General features: G+C 37.5%; 1 protein-coding gene across 1 annotated transcript in view; it reads right to left on the reverse strand.

Moving 5' to 3' along the window:
• Positions 1-21447, reverse strand: part of KLF8 (Kruppel like factor 8) — a 300659-nt gene that overhangs the window by 82637 nt on the left and 196575 nt on the right. Inside the window, exons 3-5 of the mRNA XM_040266081.1 lie at positions 9541-10105; positions 6612-6717; positions 5851-5987 (exon numbers count right to left, since the gene is read on the reverse strand). Of these exons, the coding sequence (XP_040122015.1) occupies positions 5851-5987; positions 6612-6717; positions 9541-10105 (808 nt within the window). The remainder of the gene's footprint in view (positions 1-5850; positions 5988-6611; positions 6718-9540; positions 10106-21447) is intronic.

Raw genomic sequence — 21447 nt, forward strand, 5'->3', positions numbered from 1 at the left:
AAGGATTCTTCAGTAAACACAAATCAATGTAATATACCATATAACAAATTGAAAGATAAAAACCATATGATTATTCCAATAGACACAGAGGAAGCCTTTGACCAATTAAACACCCATTTATGACAAAAACTCTCCAGAAAGTAGGCACAGAAGGAACACATCTCAACAGATTAAAAGTCATATTTGACAACCCCCCCAAAACAAGCAACAACAACAACAACAACAACAAATGTTATTTTCAATGGCAAAAGCTTGAAAGCATTTCCTCTAAAATCAGGAACAAGACAAGGGTGCCCACTCTCACCACTACTATTCAACATAGCTTTGGAAGTCCTAGCCAGAACAAACAGAGATGAAACAGAGATAAAAGGAAACCAGACTAGAAACGAAGAAGTAAGACACTCACCGTTTGTAGATGACATGATCCTCTACATAGAAAAAAGAGGCCACCAAAAAATTTCTAGAACTCATCAATGAATATAGTAAAGTCACAGAATATAAAATTAATACACAGAAATCCCTTGCATTTCTATTTACTAACAATGGAAAATCAGAAAGAGATTATTATGGAAAATATTCCATTCACCATGGCAATGAAAAGAATAAAATACTTAAGAATAAATTTACCTAAGGAAACAAAAGACCTGTAGATAGAAAACCATAAAACATTGATGAAAGAAATAAAAGATGACAGAACTATATGGGGAAATATACTGTTTGTGGATTGGAAGAATAAATACAGTGAAAATGAGTGTGTTACATAAAGTAATCTATAGATTCAATGGAATCCCTATCAAACTACCAATGGTATTTTTCACAGAACTGGAACAAATAATTTCACAATTTGCATGGAAATACAAAAGACCTTGCACAGCCAAAACAATCTTTTGAAAGAAGAATGGAAGTGGAGAAATCAACCTTCCTGACTTCAGAATATACTACAAAGCTACAGTGATCAGGAGAGTATGGTACTAGCACAAAGACAAAAATATAGAATAAATGGAATAAAATAGAACATCTAGAGATAAATCCATGAACCTATGGATACGTTGTCTTCTTTGACAAAGGAGGCAAAAATATACAATGGAGAAAAGACCATCATCAAGTGGTGCTGGGAAAATTGGAAAAATATGTGTAAAAGAATGAAATTAGAACACTTTCTGATACCATACAGAAAAATAAACTCAAAATGGATTAAATATCTAAATGTAAGACCAGAAACTATAAATATTTTAGAGGAAAATATAGGCAGAACACTCTCTGACATAAATCACAGCAAGATCCTCTATGACCCAACTCCCAGAGAAATGTAAATTTTTAAAAATAGTAAAAAATGGGACCTAATCAAACTTAAAAGCTTTTGCACAATGAAGGAAACTATATGCACGGTGAAAAGACTGCCCTCTTTTGGGAGGGCATGGGAGAAAATAATAGCAAATGAAACAACTGACAAAAAATTAATCTCTAAAATATGAAAGCAGCTCATGCAGCTCAATACCAGAGAAACAAACAATTCAATCAAAAAATGGGGAAAAGACCTAAACAGACCTTTATCCAAAGGAGACATACAGATGGCTAATAAACACATGAAAAGATACTCAACATCACTCATTATTAGAGAAATGCAAATCAAAACTACAATGAGTATCATCTGATGCCAGTCAGAATGGCCATCATAAAAATAATTAAGTTAAAAAGAGTTTATGAAAAATAAGTGCTGGAGACGGTGTGGAGAAAAGAGAACCCACTTACGCTGTTGGTGGGAATGCAAACTGGTACAGCCACTATGGAGAACAGTGTGAAGATTCCTTAAAAAACTGAGAATAGAACTGCCATATGAACCAGCAATCCCACTGAGGAAACCAGAATTGAAAGAGACACATGTGCCCCAATGTTCATTACAGCACTATTTACAATTGCTAAGACATGGAAGCAACTTAGATATCCATAGGCAGATGAATGGATAAGAAGTCTGGTACATATACACAACTGAATGTTAATATAAAAAGTAATGCATTTGAGTCAGTTCTAATGAGGTGGATGAAGCTGAAGCTTATTAAATTTAGAAAGACAGTGTATATATATATAAAATTTAGAAAGACAATACCAATGATCCTACATGCAGGACAGGAAAGGAGACACAGATGAAAAGTACAGGCTTTTGGATTCAGTGGGAGAAGTTGAGGGTGGGATGATTTGAGACAATAAATAGCATTGAAACATTTACCTTACCTTATGTAAAACAGATGGCCAGTACAAGTTCAATGCATGAAGCAGGGCACTTAAAGCTGGTGTTCTAGGGCAACCCAGAGGGACAGGGTGGGGAGGGAGGTGGGAAGAAAGTTCAGGATAGGGGGGACATATGTATAACTATGGCCAATTCATGTTGATGTATGGCAAAACCCATCAAAATATTATAAAATAATTTTCCTCCAATTAAATAATTTTTTAAAAAGAATGTACAATGGGTTAAAGATAGTCTCTTCAATAGGTGGTGCTGGGAAAACTGGACAGCTACATGGAAAAGAATGAAATTAGAATACTTCCTAACAGCATACACAAAGATAAACTCAAAATGGATTAAAGACCTAAATGTAAGACCAGAAACTATAAATCTCTTGGAGGAAAACATAGGCAGAACATTGTATTTCATAAATCACAAGAAGATCCTCTATGACCCACGTCCTAGAGTAATGGAAATAAAAACAAAAATAAACACGTGTGACTTAATTAAACTTAAAAGCTTTTTCATAGTAAAGGAAACTATAAACAAAGTGAAAAGGCAGCCCTCAGAATGGGAGAAAATAATAGCAAATGAAACAACAGACAAAAGATTAACTTCCAAAATATACAAGCAGTTCATACTATTCAATACCAGAAAAACAAACTGCTTAGTCAAATAGTGGGTAAAAGACCTAAACAGACATTCCTCCAAAGAAGATATACAGATAGCTAATAAACACATGAAAAGATGCTCAACATCACTCATTATTAGAGAAATGCAAATCAAAACTACAATGAGATATCACCTCACACTGGTCAGAATGGTTATCATCAAAAAAATTTACAAACAATAAATGTTGGAGGCAGATGGATTAAAGGACAGCCCTCTCACATTGTCGGTGAGAATAAAAGTGATACAGCTACTGTGGAGAACAATATTGAGATTCCTTTATAAACTAGGAATAAAACTACCATATAACCCTAAAAACACACTACTGGGCATATATCCTGAGAAAACCATAACTGAAAAAGAGATATGTACCCAATGCTCATTGCAGCACTATTTACAATAACCAGGACATGGAAAAAACCTAGATGTCCATTGACAGATGAATAGATGAAGAAGCTGTGGTACATATATATGATGGAATATTACTCAGCCATAAAAAGAATGCATTTGAGTCAGTGCTAATGAGGTTGATGAACCTCAAGCCTATTACACAGAGTGAAGCAAGTCAGAAAAATAAATATCATATATTAATACATATATATGGAATCTTGAAACATGGTACTGATAAACCTATTTGCAGGGCAGCAATGGAGATGCAGACATACAGAACAGACTTATGGACACAGGGAGGGGTACGAAGGAAAGGGTGGAATGAATAGAGAGAGTAGCATGGAAACATATACACTACCACATATCAAATAGATAGCCAGTGGGAATTTGCTTTATGACCTAGGGAACTCAAACCAGGGCTCTGTGCCAACCTAGAGGACTGGGATGGGGTGGGAGATGTGAAGGAGTCTCAAGAGGGAGGGAACATATATATACCTGTGGCTGATCCATGCTGATGTATGGCAGAAACCAACACAATATTGTAATTATCCTTCAATTAAAAATAAATAATTTAAGAAAACCTGGGACTTAACTGTATATTTAATGGAAATTGTTGTATCTATATTTCTTGCTTTGTATGACTGTGAGCTTGGAGGAGATGAAGGGCTGCATTGAATACTAGAGATCTGGATAAATAAGAGCCTTATGGCGCTCTGCTGAGAATATCTACCAAAGACAAGTAGATATCTGGAACTCCTTGCAATGAAGTCCAGTCTTTGGAGGGCAATAAATAAGGCATTTCTTCAGCTGCCTCTTCCAAAGAACTTGTGGAATATCAGCAACAGAAAAAAAAAAAATATATATATATATACACACCCAGGTTGCCTACCAAGGTTGGGTTCCAGAGGGCTTTTCCTACTTACTAAATGTGTTATTTTGGCAAACTTTCTATTCTTGTAAATGGTACCTCCATCTATCCAGTAATCCAAAACAGAAACCTGAGAGTCATTAGTGTCCCCTCACTCATCAATGTACTTCCTTCTCTCCATATTTACTCCGAACATTCTAGTCAGGCTCTCATTTTGCCTGCATCACTACAGTAGCCTTCCTTAAGTGGTCTTTCCCTTTCTACTCTTGTACTTCCACCACTAACTACTACACTCAATATGCCTAGCTATGCTGGATAACTGTCAGTTATTGGAACAAGGCAAGGTTATTTCTATCTCAGAGTTTTTGTCTTCTAACCAACATTCTTTACTTAAGCATAGCTGGCTCCTCATATTGATTATGCTAGTCAACATATGAGCCTTGTTTAGATCCAAATCGGAACAAACTTAAAAAAAATACTTATTAGACAATTGTGGAAATTTGATATTAAGGAAATTTTCCGTGTGCTAGTAATGTCGTGCTTATTTTTAAACATCTTTGCCTTTTAAAGATATATTCTGAAGTATTTATGATTCAGATAATATGATGTCTGAAATTTTACAGTGGGAAGTAGGTAGGGGTGAAAAAAACAAATTTGGCTATATACTAAAACAATTGTTGATTTTAGGAGTCCAGTAAACTATTAACATCTACTTTTACATGTTGAAAATTCAAATACTTAAACATAATATACATATTCAATAGAATCAGACTTCATCCAAGGTAGAGGAGAAGCAAATAAAACATCAACAAATAAGAGTGTTATAGAAATATTGGGACAATGCAGTCTAAAAATTAGTCACCTATTAATAGCCTTAGGGCACATCAACTAAGGCTAGGCTCTCCTATACAAACTGTAATACAGTATATGTTTACAAGAAAAGAGGGTCCTTTCCTTGTCCAGAGTGTCCAAGTCTCACTTCTGAGCTGGAGATGATTAGAGATGAGGAGTCTTCAAGAAGAGGATACAAACTGATGACTGAAAAGCTACTTCTGGCCCACAGGCAGATTTCTTTGAATGTATGGTATTATAAAATTCATTTAATTTAGAAGACAAAATTGAAATCTAGGATGTTTCACATAAAAAATCTTAAATTTTTAATTTGGGAGATTTGGTAATACTTATTTAGAGTTAGGTGATAGTTCTTCAAATGGGACCATTTGTTCACTCCCTTAGCCTCAATTCTCAGTCCCCAAGATCTGCTTTACTTATTCTGCACCTTTTTCCAATGAGAACAAAGGTATGTTACAGGTTGGTGGATGGTACTGAGCTCAAAAAGCCTGCTTTAATTTCACTGTGCTTTTCACTACTCAGTAAAACTTGTGGGGATGGTCACAAGGGAAGGGATCTTATCTGCCTTTATCTTTGCATAAATGTTAAGACTTCCCAATTAGAAAGACCTCCAAGGGCTCAATGGGGATCTTAACTATTCAGAAGACACCAGGCTTATGTTTTCTTAGGCTGGTTTCATGACAGCTACCGTAAAGTAGAAACAAGACATAGGGGTAAAAGCCATGAATGGAACCTGTGCCCATAATATAAATAGATCAAACTTTGCTTCAGGACTTTCTTCTCTTTCTTTCTCTCAGAGATTTGGTGTGCATGTGGCAGGGGATAGTTAGGGTAGAGGTGGGCAGACCTGTATGGATTCTGCGGTGGGCTTTCAGGTGAGAGCTTTTGGTGTACACTTTGCTGCATCCTGCAAAGTCACATTGGTGAATCCGTCTTCTCTTCAAGTCAAGGGACTCTTCTTGCATTTGTGTCATTGCTGCTGGTCTGAGCAAAGAAAGAGAGATAGGGCCAAATAATGATTTTAAAGTGGAGGCTAATAAATGAACTTATGTATAATGGGATCCCCTCTTACATGCATTTAATTTATGCAAATTTAATATCAGTCTTGCCTCCCAGAAGGAATTGCTTGAAATAGTTCAACCAATTCCCTCAACTAGGTCATTATGCTGAGTAAATGTAGGTCCCAGGAGGTGGTAATATTTCTTTGGGTGGTTTCTGTTCCCAAGCTGTGAGCATTTCATTCTAATAAGCCTGATTCCTAGGTTTAAAGAAATGTATTTTTCATCCGACATGGTTGCTAAAATGCAAGCCAATGATAAGGTTCCTTTAAACTTACAGAAAGAAACAGAATGCAATTGTACTTCATAGGAAATTTGTAGATTTTTCAAGGGTAAAAATCAATGATCTACAATTAGAACATTACTGTGACATAACATCCATGTCCATGCACATGTGTGCATATAAGCTCATACCCTCACTGACAAGGCAGTTTATCTATATTTTTTGTCCTCAAATTCTTACTACTGTGTCTGAGAATTTATTCCACTTCTACCACAGACACACACATATATACAGAGAACAACCTGAAGTAGAGATAAAAGTACTTACTCTTGCTGTAGTCCTTGAATACCCTGTAAGGATCCACTCTCAATTGCATTCTCTTCATTGTCACTTGGGATCTCCAGTGGAGATATAGAGGTGGGCTCAACTTTCACTAAAAACAAATAAAAAGAGCATTGTGGGCTACAAATATATGAGTCTCTAATCATTTTCATGATTCCCAGTTTGGCCAATATTAGAAGTAGCAGTAAGAGAAATAAAGAAAAGCAAAGATGAAAGAAGTATATTTGTATGAAAGGAAGAGAAAAACATTTAAAATTTTAGCATAGCATAGCATTCCATTGAGGGAAGTGTAGAAAGGTGCTTTCTGGAGCATTTTCACTAGAATGAGCTTCTCTAAGACAGTGAGATGGTGAGTTTCTCTAGGATATGGTCTGAGTATGATTCAACTCTATCTCCAGCTCCCAAGACAGGGTCTCCTGAAAAGCCAGGTTCAATGTGTGTTTGTTTAATCAAACTCTAAATAGTTCTCTAGCTGTCCTCAGATCAATGTCTAGGTTCATGCCAGAGGTGAGAACATCTCCTTTGGCTTTTGTGTTCCTAAATGAAAATAAGTCATTGAGATGAGACACATAATGGGTGTTGAGTAGGTGCTTGATACATATTACCACCCTTCCCTTTCACCTATGTTGGCAGAAGCCCTCAAGTATTTATTGTCAAACACTGGTGTTTCTGATCCCTAACAAAACTCAGTCAGGTGATCAGCCATCTTTCAGATCTAGTGAAATGTTCAAAATTTCTATACAGAAGAAACTTAAGGATGGCAACAAAGTTGAGGATGGGGAGTACTTGGTTAGCACAGTCATCTCCATACATTGTATGTAATTCACTAAAACATTTTAAGCCTGCACCTGTGTCTGTGTTTCTGCATGTGTATGTGTGTTTATGATCTAAATGTACCTACATCCTAAACTTTTGTGTAGATTGTAGAAAATAAATAAAATAACATGTAAAGGATAAGAAAATACAAATAAAAATTTTGATGCTTTCTTCTTATGCTCCAAATATTTTCTGCAACACCCCTTTATGCCCCCAATCAAAGTGTAAGCCTAGCATTTTGGAGACCACAGTGCTAATGGTCTTAGCTTGAAACTGCAACACTTTTAAAATTCATTCTGTTTAAAATGGTTCTGATGGTTATTATGGGGCAATACCAAACTCATCAAAACAATCCAAACTGGCTTGATATCATCATATTCTCACACAAAAAAATTTATTTTACCATTTTTATTTGGCTCTCTCTCTACATGAGAATTGATAACCATATATCAGAAACAAGATTGTTATGAACACTTATCATTACCACAATTAACCACTAGTTGATGCTGCTGCTAAGTTGCTTCAGTCGTGTCTGACTCTGTGCGACCCCAGAGACGGCAGCCCACCAGGCTCCCCCGTCCCTGGGATTCTCCAGGCAAGAACACTGGAGTGGATTGCCATTTCCTCCTCCAATGCATGAAAGTGAAAAGTGAAAGTGAAGTCGTTCAGTCGTGTCCGACTCTGCGACCCCATGGACTGCAGCCCACCAGGCTCCTCTGTCCATGGGATTTTCCAAGCAAGAGTACTGGAGTGGGGTGCCATTGCCTTCTCCGAACCACTAGTCGATAATAGCATTTTTATTCAAAACAACATGACAAAGTCCCAGCAATTTGATGCTTGGTATGTTCTTCATTATCATACATTTAGTGATGGAGCGATAATAAGGTATTGAATTTCAAAGGTAGAAAACTCTGAGAAAGGTTTTTTTTTTTTTTTTACATTGAGCTGAAATCTGGTTCCTAGTCATTTCTACCCACATATCTCCCCTTTGGTCTTATTAATTCATGCTAAACATTTATCAGCTCCTCTCTGACATGAGTTTGAGTCCTCTCACCATTTTAATCTTTCTCCTCTGACTATAATCCAATTTCTCAAAATCTTTCTTAAAGCTGAACATCCAAAACTGATTGTAATTCTATAGATGTGGTGAAGCTAAATATCTTGAATCACTTCAAAAGGCTATATAATTTTCTTCCATCGTGTCCCATTACAAATTTGATATTCCTCTAGGAAGGGAACTGGGTGGCTGGCGGATAGTGGTGAAAGGGAGATAAACATATCTTTCTGAATTCTAAACTTATTTTAAAAATTAGGTAAAAGGTAACATTATAGCCTATGAACTCTCTCCTGGACAAAATTTCAAGTTTGTTCATTAGATGATTTGTTATAACTTCTATCTACCAGTGTGCTTTCTGGAGATGCACAAAGTAACATAAGATAGTCTTGCCTTCCAGCAATTTACAATTTAGTTGGGAAGAATGCCCATATACTTGTGATACAGGCATGTAAAAAATAATAGGAAAGATAATAGATGCAAAATGAGGTGGAACACAGGAGAGATGGCAAAATTTCAAAGAAGACTATTTTACCTGGAGGAAAGAGAAAAGCTAAAGTGTTGGGAGAGGCAAGGAGGTAAGGTTGGCTATGTATGTAAGGCGAGAAACTTGCTCAACTTTTCTACCAAAACATTCCCAATGGCATAAGAGACTAAACATATCCTCTACCTAAGGGTGGTTGTCTTAGTAAGCTTAAATGTGTTTTTGAAGTTCCTGTCTTATCTTAAAATATTATTCAAATATTATATTTTTCTTTTTAATAAAATATTTAAAATTACTTACTATCAAATAATATAGAGGTTCTAGTAAGATACATAGCATTTCACTCAAAGATATGCATACCACAGTTTGAGAAACATGGGCTAAAAAGAGTCATTGTACATTTTTAAGCATCAAAGAAACATGATGAAAACAGTATTTATGAAAAATTGCTCTTAAAGCTGTATACAAGAATAATTGGAAAATAAATAGGAAATACAATATTCAAAAAGGGAATAGATGGAGGTAGGTAAGTCTCAGCAAAGGGGCACACTGATGCTCACCTGATCCAACATTTTTGCCATCTCCTCCAATGAGTGGGACTGTAATGGCTGCAGGGTTCCCATCTGCAGGCAAAGTAGTATACACCATGGGCAGCGACTGCACCACCACTGGGATGGCCTTCAGGCTACCCATCTTATTTGGCAGATTGACTGAGGGGATGGTGTGAATCACATGCAAGATCTGATGGCCACCAGTGCCCTGAGATGAGGCCAGGATAGAGCTTGGAGTCAGAACAGTACGGATGCTTGCTGAACTGCCTGTGTCTGATGTTGAAGTGGACACTACAAGAGTCTGGGAAGCAGGCTGTGGCTTGGGAGAACGTATTGGAGATTGCAGCATACTGGCAGGCTGGAGAGGAGCCTTTGGCTTGTGAAAGGAGAGGTCAACTGGTTCCACCTGGGGCAGGTTGAAATCATTAGCCAGAAGTTCTTCTGGGGGCTCAATCTTGATGTCATTTAACAATGCCGGGTTCTTCATGGAGTTGGCATCCAGGGGTGGTGGAGATGTCATATTACCTCTGTCTGCTCTCTTAAGGGAATCTCTAATTTGAACAGGGCCAGTGACCTAAAATAAATACATAAACAAATGAGACGTACAAAGTCTTAGTACCCTGAAGAAGAGACATGTAAGCAATGAAAGAAAGAAATCTCTATTATTTTGTTATGGGCAGAATATACAGGGAATTGAGAAAAAATGAAGCAAAAGAAAAAAGAGGAAAAAGTAAAAGAAGAGGAAAGAGGAGGGAAACTTTATTGAGTACCAGCACCAGGCACTGTTTAAGGCAGTTATATTATTTCACTTAATCTTTACAGTAATTCTGCAAGATTAATTAGAATCAACACTTCTGAGTATCTACTATAAGTACTGTTTTAAGCCCCATGAGGGGACAAATGAATATGGAATAGCCATGAAGTACATACTAACATACCAACTATAATGATAGAATAATATTAATAACTTAAAAGTGATACCATAATAAGTGATGCAGCCCACATATAAGCAAGGCATTTTAGAAAAAGAAAAGGGAATGATTCATTCTGTCTAGAAGATTAGGGAAGGTTTCAAAGAGGAAGTGATATTTTAGATGGGTCTTAGCGAATTAATAGAAGTTCTGTTGGCAGAGAAATGGTAAGAAAGAGATTTACGTCTACAGAGATATAACAACAGATAATATGCTTAGGGAATAATGATGCAGTACGGTCAATTGTATCATATACAGAATCTTACTGTGCAACTATTAAATTTGAAAATAATAATTAAGGGACATCCCTGGCAGTCCAGTGGTTATGACTTCATGCTTCCAATGTAGGGTGCATGGGTTCAATCCCTGGTCAGGGAACTGAGATCCTGCATGCCATGTGGCATGGCTTAAAAAAAATACTAATTAAATGATCACTTTATGCGTGGCTGTGTGCTAACTCATTTTAGTTGTGTCAAAATCTTTCTGACCCTATGGACTGTAGCCCACTAGGCTCCTCTGTCCATGGGGATTCTCCAGGCAAGAATTTGGAATGGGTTGCCACGCCCTCCTCCAAGGGATCTTCCTGACTCAGTGATAGAATCCATGACTCTCATGTCTCCTGCATTTGCAGGTGGGTTCTTTACCACTAGTGCCAGCTGGGAAGCTCCATTGCTTTATAAGCAATATACAAAATAACATTAAACCTCAAACTAATTACAATTTTTCTAAGAGTTCCATGAATTCAAAGGTCAAAGATATGCTCAATTTAAAAATATGTAGAAGACTTGAAGAGACATTTTTCAAAGAAGACATACAGATGGCCAATAGTCACATGAAAAGATGTTCAACATTTTTAATTATTAGAGAAATGCAAATAAAAACAAGTTATCACATCACATCTGTCAGAATGGATAACATAAAAAAAGTCTACAAATAAAAAATGTTGGAGAGGATGTGAATAAAAGGGAAAACTTTTACACTGTTGATGGGAACATAAATTGGTACAGCCACTATGGAAAACAGTATGGAGATTCCTCAAAAAATTAACAATAGAGCTATCATAGGATCTAGCAATTCCACTCCTGGGTATATATCTAGAAAAAGCAATAAAAAGAAAATACTGACTTGAAGAGATATTTGCACCCCAATGTTCACAGCAGCACCATTTATAGCAGCAAAAATATGGAAGTAACCCAAGTGCCCACCAATAGACAGATAGATAAAGAAGATGTGGCACACACACACACACAGAGACACACACACAATGGAAGGGTATTCAGTCACAAAAAATGAAATTCTGTCATTTGCAGCAACTTGGAGGGCCCTAGAGTGAAACAAGTGCAAAAGGATACTGTATGAGGGAGACTTTCAAGATAGTGGAGAAATAAGATGGGGAAATTGCCTTCACCTCCCCCAAATACCTCAAAAATTCATCTGCATGTGGAACAACTCCTACAGAACACCTGCTGAAAGCTGGCAGAAGAACCCAGACTTAAAAGGCAAGCCAATCTCCAAGGAATGAAGTAGGGCAAAAGGTAAAAAAAGAGACAAAGGATTTCGGGATGGGGATCTGTGCCTTTGGGAGGGAGTCATGAAGGAGCAAAAGTTTCTGCACACCTGGAAACACCTTTATGGGTAGGATCGGGGGGAACTTTACAACCTCAGAGAGGAACATAGCAACAGGTGCTCAGAAGGCAAAATGGAAAAAAAATTCACCACAGAGATCGTTGCTAAACAGCATTTCCCAGCCAAGAAGCTGCTCACACACCCACACCTGCAGAGCGTGAGGGCTAGGTGCTGAAGCTCAGGCTTCTGGGATTGGGCCGCAGGGAGAGGATGGGGGTTGACTGCCATGAAGACACTCAGAGGGGGCTAGTGTGACACAGCTGAGGGAGTCGAGGGAAAAGCCTGGGCCTCACAGAGAGGCAAGAGGTCATTGCTGCAAGAATATTCTAACTCCTACATTTGTGACAGGACCCTGCATTTGTGAATTCATTAGGGGGATGAGCTGCCTGAGGTCTGAGAATCCAAAGGTAGAAGAGCTGGCACAAGTGCCAAAGGTGGAAGACAGAGGCCACTACAGTCTTGACCCCAGCTATGAGCAGGCATGGGTCGCTGCCCACATCTTCCTGGGGCCTGAGCTGCTTGGCTCTGCTGAGGGACCCACAATGCAAGGCAAACTCCTCTGGGGAAGTACATGATCTGCCTCAGACTGTGGTGACGTCCTGCCGGTCTTGGCCACAGCAGGCACTGCCCACACTATGTCTGCTGTACCCCTTCCTCTCCCCAGCCCAACTGAGGAAGTAAGCCCTAATAAGCTTCCACTTTCACCCCTTGTGTCTGGGCAGAGAACAGACACCAGAGGGCAGCCTACAAGCAGAGGTTGGCCTAAAACAAAGGCAAAGTACCAGGGGCCACTCGGGCAAAGGAGAGAAGGGGAAATTGCTCTGGCAGCCACAGGTACAGCAGATTAAATCTCCCAATTAGCCTGGTACTGTGGCCTTTAGGGGCTTCCCCCATGCTCAGCAGTAAAGAATCTGTCTGCAACGCAGGAGCCACAGATTTAATCCCTGGGTTGGAAGATCCCCTGAAGGAGGGCATGGTAACCCACTCCAGTATTCTTACCTGGAGAATCCCATAGACACAGGAGCCTGGAGGGCTACAGTCCACAGGGTCACAAAGAGTTGGATATGACTAAAGCAACTTAGCACACACGCTTGTAGGCTTTAGGGGCAACTGTGGATTTTGGGAACAAGTAAAAGCTTGAATAGGGCAAGATCTGAGTTTGAGTTGACCCCACACTGACCACCACAGGTGCAGAGACCTTTCTAGAAATATCAGGAGGATTTTCTCAGTAGGCAAATTGACTGGAGCACACTGTGTAGAGAAGAAAACAGGAATCATAAGGACATTTTTCTTACTACCATTCTCTATATGTTTTTCTCTTTTTTCTCTCTTTCTAATTGTTCTAATGTTGTTTTTTCTTTATTATTCATTTGATTTTTATTTTTATAATCTACTATTTTCTTTTTCAAAGCATCTTATTTTTTAAATTCACATTATTTTTTTCTGTTTTTACAGTACTCAAGTTATTTTGCACTTTTTCCATGCTTTTTATTTTGCATATTTGCTAGTCTCGTTTTTAGTATTCATTTTCATTTAGAAGTTTGTTTATTGGTTTGATTGCTCTCTTCTTTTTTGATCATTTTTATCCTTTTTTTCCCTCTTTTTCCTCATTCACTTCTCTTTGTATGTATTTGAGTTTCTTTGAGTGTTCTTGGATGTTGAGTCTTGCTTTGCACATCAGACTTGGGGTTTGTCGTCTATATTGTGTGGCCTGTAATGTCTCGGTGCTAAAGTAAGCAGTCAGCCCCGAACCAGTGAGATGGGATAACCAAGTCCAGAACTTTAGACCACCAGGAAATCTTGATCCCATGAAACATTAATGGGTGAGAGCTCTCCCTAAAGCCTGTCTCAATGCTAAGATCACGTCCCACTCAAAAGCCAGCAAGCTCCAGTACCAGATGCCTGACATCACATTTTAGCAAAATAGAAACACAAACCTGCTTATTAGCAGAAAAGCTACTCAAAGTCAGACCAAGCCAATAGACACACCAAAACACACTACTGGACATAACACTGCCCTTCAGAGAGGCAAGATCCAGCTACATCCACCAGAATACAGTACAAGTCCCTCCAACCAGGGAACCTTCATAAGGCACTAGTCCAATCCAACCCAAAGGGGGCAGACCCCATTAAGAGGAAGTAAGACTTTCTACCCTGCAGAAAGGAGACCCCTCAACACAGTAAACTGAAAAACATGAAAGACAGAGAAACATGCAGCAGATGAATAAACATGGTAAAAAGCCACATTACCAAACAAATGAAGAGGAAATAGGCAGTTTACCTGGAAAATAATTCAGAGTAATGACAGTAAAGATGATGTGAAATGTTAGAAATAAAATGGAGGCACAGATAAACATACTGGAGGCATAGATAGACAAGATAAAAAGAAATGTTTAACAAGAACCTAGAGGAATTAAAGAATAGAGAATCAACAATGAACAACACAACCCATGCTTGCATACTAGGTCACTTCAGTCATGTCTGAAATTTTTGTGACCTTATTGACTGTAGCCTGCCAGGCCCCATCTGTTCATGGGATTCTCTAGGCAAAAATATTGCAGTTGGTTGTCATGCCCTCCTCTAGGGGATCTTCCTGACTCAGGGATCAAACCCATGTATCTTACCTCTCTTGCATTGGCAAGCGGGTTCTTTACCATTAGCACCACCCAGGAAGCCCAAATAACACAGTAACTGAGATTAAAAATACACTAGAGGGAGTCAATAGCAGAAAAACTGAGGCAGAAGAACAGATAAGTGAGCTGGAAGATACAAGGGTGGAAATAACTGAAACAGAGCATAATAAAGAAAACATAATAAAAAGAAATAGATACAGTCTCAGAGATCATTGGGACAACATTAAGTGCACCAACCTTTGGATTATAGGGGTCTCAGAAGACATAAACAAAAAGAAAGGGTTTGAGAAAATATTTGAGGAGATTATAGTCAAAAGCATCCCTAACATGGTAGAGGAAATACCACCCAAGTCCAGTAACCCAAGAGAGTCCCATACAGGATAAACCCAGGAGAAATACACCAAGACACATATTAACCAAACTAACAAAAATTAAACACAAAGAACAAATATTAAAAGCAGCAAGGGAAAACCAACAAATAACACACAAAGGGATCCCTATAAGGCTAACAGCTGTTCTTTCAACAGAAACTCTGCAGGCGAGAAGGGAGTGGCAGGATATACTTAAAGTGATGAAAATAAAAAAAAAAAATCCACAACCAAAACTACTCTATGAATCAAGGATCTCATCCAGATTTGAAGGAGAAATCAAAAGCATTACAGACATGTAAAAGTTAAGAGAATTCAGCACCACCAAACCAGCATTGCAACAAATGCTAAACAAATGTCTCTAGATAGGTAACAAAAGAGAAAGTAAAGGCCCATGAAAACAAACCCACAACAATAAAGTAAATGGTAATGAGATCATATTGGCTTCCCTGATAGCTCACTTTGTAAAGAATCCTCCTGCAATGCAGGAGACCCTGATTTGATTCCTAGGCCAGGAAGCTATGCTGGAGAAGGAATACGCTACCCACTCCAGTATTCTTGGGCTTCCCTTGTGGTTCAGCTAGTAAAGAATCCACATGCAGTGCAGGAGAACTGAGTTTGATCCCTGGGTTGGGAAGATCCCCTAGAGAAGGGAAAGGCTACCCACTCCAGCACTCTGGTCTGGAGAATTCCATGGACTGTATAGTACATGGGGTCGCAAAGAGTTGGACACGACTGAGTGACTTTTACTTCACTTTCAATGAGATCATATATATCAATAATTACCTTAAATGTAAATGACTAAATGCTCTAACCAAAAGACCCAGATTGACTGAATGGATACAGAAACAAGATCTTTATATATACTGTCTACAAGAGACTGACCTCAGAATAGGGACACATACAGACTGAAAGTGAGCAGCAGGAAAAAGTTATTCCCTGCAAATAGAAATTTAAAAAGAAAAATGCAAGTAGCAATAATCAGATAAAATAGACTTTAAAATAAAGGCTGCTACAAGAGACAATGAAGGACATCACATAATGATCAATCAAAGAAGAAGATAAAACAATAATATAATAATCATGAATATATATGCACCCAAGATAGGAACACCTCAATACATAAGGCAAATGATAACAACTATTAAAGGGGAAATCGACAGTAACACAATGATAGTGGTGGACTTTAGTACCCCACACACCAATGGACAGATCATCCAGACAGATAATTAATAAGGAATGCAATCTTTAATGATACATTAGACCAGTTGGACCTAATTGATATCTACAGAGCATTTCATCCAAAACCATTAGGTTTCACCTTTTCTTCAAGTGCACATGGAATATTCTCTAGGATAGATCATATACTGGGTCACAAATTAAGCCTTAGTGATTTTTTTAAATTGAAATCACTTTAAGCATCCTTTCTGATCACAATGCTGCAAGATTACATATTAACTATAGGAAAAAATATAAAAAACACATGGAAACTAAACAACATGCTTCTGAATAACCAACACATCACTGAAGATATCAAAAAGAAAATAAAAACATGCCTAGAAACAAATGACAATGAAAACACAACAATCTGAAACCTATGGGATTCAGTAAATGCAGTGCTAAGAGAAAGTTCATAGCAATGCAAGCCTACCTGATGAAACAAGAGACATCAAATATACATAACTTTACACCTAAAGCAACTAGAATAAAGACCAAAAAAATCCCAAATTTAGTAGAACGAAAGAAATCATAAACATCAGAGCAGAAATAAATGAAAAAGGCTTCAAGAAGACTATAACAAAGATCAATAAGCTAAAAGTTGTTTCTTTGAGAAGATAAACAAAGGGACAAACTATTATCCAGACTCATCAAGAAAAAAAGGGATAAGACTCAAATCAATAAAATTAGAAATGAAAAAGGAGAAGTTACAACAGACAACACAGAACTACAAGGGACCATAAGAGACTACTATGAGCAAATATATGTCAATAAAATTGACAACTTGGAAGAAATGAACAATTCTTATAAAAGTTTACCTTCCAAAACTGAACCAGGAAGAAACAGAAAATATGAACAGACCAATCACAAGCACAGAAATTCAAACTGTAATAAAAAAATCTTTCAACAAACAAAATTCACAGGTGGATTCTACCAAAAATTTAGAGAAGAGCTAACATCTATCCTACTCAAACTCTTCCAGAATTGCAGTGGAGGAAAACTCCCAAACTCACTCTATGAGGCCATCATCACCCTGATACCAAAACCAGACAAAGATGCCACAAAAAGCCTTTTGGACTCTGTGGGAGAGAGCGAGGGTGGGATGATTTGGGAGAATGGCACTGAAACATGTATAATATCATATGTGAAACAAATCGCCAGTCCAGGTTGGATGCATGATACAGGATGCTTGGGGCTGGTGAACTGGGATGACCCAGAGGGATGGGATGGGGAGGGAGGTGAGAGGGGGGGTTCAGGATGGGGAACATGTGTATACCCGTGGTGGATTCATGTTGATATATGGCAAAACCAATACAATATTGTAAAATAATTAGCCTCCAATTAAAATAAATAAATTTATATTAAAAAAGAAAATAACAGGTCATATCACTAATGAAAACAGATGCAAAAATCAACAAAATTCAAGCAAACAGAATCCAACAAAACATAAAAAAGATCATACATCATGATCAAGTAGACTTTATCCCAGAGATGCAAGGATTCTTCAGTATATGAAAATCAAACAACATGATTCACCATATTAACAAATTGAAAGATAAAAACCATACGATCATTTAAATAGATGCAGAGAAACTTTCAACAACACTCAACATGCATTTACAATAAAAAAAAAAAAACTCTCCAGAAAGTAGGCATAGAAGGAGTATACCCCAACATGATAAAAGCCATATACCACAAACCCACAGCAAAACATTGTCCTCAACCATGAAAAACTGAAAACATTTCCTCTAAAATCAGGAACAAGACAAGGGTGCCTACTCTCAGCACTATAATTCAACATAGTTTTGGAAGTCCTAGCTACAGCAATCAGAGAAGAAAAATAAAAGGAATCTATATTGGAAAAGAAGAAGTAAAACTCTCACTGTTTGCAGATGATATGATTCTCAACATAAACAATCCTAAAAAGGCCACCAAAAAATTACTAGAGCTAGACAATGAACATAGTAAAGTCACAGGATATAAAATTACTACAAAGAAATCTCTTGCATTCCTATACACTGACAATGAAAAATCAGGAAGATAAATTTAAAAAGCAATTCCATTCACCACTGCAACGAAAATAATAAAATGCTTAGGAATAAATTTACCCGAAGACCTGTATGGAGAAAACTATATGACACTGATGAAAGAAATCAAAGATGATACAAACAGAGATATACAATGTTCTTGGATTGGAAGAATCAGTAGAGTGAAAGTGATTATACTACCCAAAGCAATCTGCAGATTCAACACAATCCCTATCAAACTACCAACAGTATTTTTCATAGAACTAGAACAAGTAATTTCACAATTTGTATGGAAATGCAAAAGACCCTAAATAGCCAAAGCAGTCTTCAGAAAGAAGCATGGAATTGGAGGAATCAACCTTCCTGACTGCAGACTATACTGCAAAGCTACACTCATCAAGATAGTATGGTCTGGCTCAAAAAGAGAAATATAGATTAATGGAATAAAATAGAAAGCTCAGAGAGAAATCCATGCACCTATGACACCTTATCTTTGACAAAGGAAGCAAAAATATACAATGAAGAAAAGACAGTTCCTTCAACAAGTGGTGCTGGGAAAACTGGTCAACTATGTGCAAAAGAATGAAAGTAGAACACTTTCTAACACCATACACAAAAATAACCTCAAAATTCATTGAAGACCTAAACATAAAACCAGAAACTATAAAACTCTTAGAAGAAAACATAGGCAGAATGCTCTCTGACATAAATCACAGCAAGATTCTCTATGACCAACTTCCTAGAGTAATGGAAATAAAAACAAAAGAAGCAAATGGGACTTAATTAAAATTAAAAGCTTTTGCACAGCAAAGGAAATTATAAACAAGGGGAAAGACAACCCTCAGGATGGGAGAAAATAATATCAAATGAAACAACTGATAAAGATTAATCTCCAATATATACAAGCAGCCCATGCAGCTCAATACCAGAAAAACAAACAACCCAATCAAAAAGTGGGCAAAAAAACCCCTAAAACTAAAACAGACATTTCTCCAAGTAAGACATACAGATAGCTAACACTCTTTATAAGAGAAAGACAAATCAAAAGTAAAATAAGGTATCACCTCACACATGCCAGAATGGCCATCATCAAAAAAATCTATAAACAATATATGATGGAAAAGGTGTGAAGAAAAGCATACCCTCTTGCCCTGTTTGTGGGAAAATAAATTGATACTTCCACTATGGAGAACATTATGAAGTTTCCTTTAAAACCTAGGAATAAAACAACCGTATGACCCAGAAACCTCACTACTGGGCATATACCCTGAGAAAAAGAAAACTGAAAAATACACAGGTATCCCAATGTTCATAGTAGCCATATTTACAATAGCCAGGACATGGAAGCAAGCTACATGTCCATCAACAGATAAATGGATAAAGAAGTTGTGGTACATATATACAATGGAACATTACTCAGCCATAAAAAGGAACACATTTGAGTCAGTTCTAAGAAGGATGAACCTAGAGCCTACTATATAGAGTGACTGCTGCTGCTGCTGCTAAGTCGCTTCAGTCGTGTTTGACTCTGTGCAACCCCATAGACGGCAACTCACCAGGCTCCTCTGTTCCTGGGATTCTCCTGGCAAGAATACTGGAGTGGGTTGCCATTTCCTTCTCCAATGCATGCATGCATGCTAAGTCACTTCAGTCGTGTCTGACTCTTTGCAACCCTATGGACAGCAGCCCACCAGGCTCCTTTGTCCACGAGATTCTCTAGGCAAGAATACTGGAGTGGGTTGCCATTTCCTTCTCCCATATAGAGTGAAGCAAGTCAGAAAAAAGAAAAAAAATATTGCATATTAATGCATATATATGGAATTTTGAAAGATGGTTTTGAGGAATCTATTTACATTGGAGCAATGAAGATGCAGACATAAAGATCGGACTTGTGGACACAGTGGGGGAAGAGGGTGGGACAAATTGAGAAAGAAGCCTGGAAACATATGCATTACAATATGTAAAATAGATAGCCAGCGGGAATTTGCTGTTATGATACAGGAAGCTCAAGACCAGTGCTCTGAGACAACGTAGAGAGGTGGGATGTATTGGGAGATGGGAGGGAGGTTCATGAGGGAGGTAGGACATATGTATACCTATGGTTGATTCATGTTGATGTATGGCAGAAACCAACAAAATACTGTAAAATATTTATCCTCCAATTAAAATTAATTAAAAAAGGAAAGATACTGTATGATATCACATATAAAGAATCTTAAAAAAAATTACAGGGAAATACCTCATGGTCCAATGGTTAGGACTTGGTGGTTTCACTGGGAGTTCAGCCCCTGATTGAGGAACTAGGTCCTGAAACCCATGTGGCACAGCCAACTAATAATAATAATAATACAGGCAAATGTTTATGCAAACCAGAAAGAGATTCACAGATATAGAAAAAAAAGGGGCTACCAAAGTTGAGTAGACAAACTATGGGTAAGGGATTAAGAGACACAAGCTACTATTTACAAAATAGTTAAGCAACAAGGATATATTGTACAGTACAGGAAATTATAGCTATTATCTTATAATAACTTCTAATGGAGTATAATATGTAAAAACACTGAATCACTATGCTCTACACCTGAAATATATAATATTGTAAATCAACTATATTTAAAAAAAAACAAGGATATTGTGCAGTGTGTAGTGCCATTGCCAGGCAACACCTGGACCCTAAAGAATGCTTTAGAGAGGGTAGTGCTACTTAGCCAGTAACCAGTCAACACTCCATTCTCTATCAGAATTATATTTGAGTTATGGGAGTTTTGAACTATTAGAAATGTTCAAGAATGCATCCCTTACATAAAATAGAACTATTCTTTATTTTTGGACTATAAGGGAAAGTGGAGTTCAAAGAAAGCCTAGCTGAAATAACAGGTAATTGTTTTGAGGAGGGGAGTGACATGGGCAGAACTATTTCTCTGATATTTAGCTCCTTAATGAAAGGTAGATTGAAGAAGGAATAAGACAGGATTCAAAGACATCAAAAAGGGAGCATAAGGAAAAATTTTGGTGAGTCATTTATGATACAATTGGATATATTTGAATATTGACTGGATATTGGAAGATATTA

This window comes from Oryx dammah, unplaced genomic scaffold (assembly GCF_014754425.2).
Source record: "Oryx dammah isolate SB20612 unplaced genomic scaffold, SCBI_Odam_1.1 HiC_scaffold_23, whole genome shotgun sequence".
Taxonomy (NCBI): domain Eukaryota; kingdom Metazoa; phylum Chordata; class Mammalia; order Artiodactyla; family Bovidae; genus Oryx; species Oryx dammah.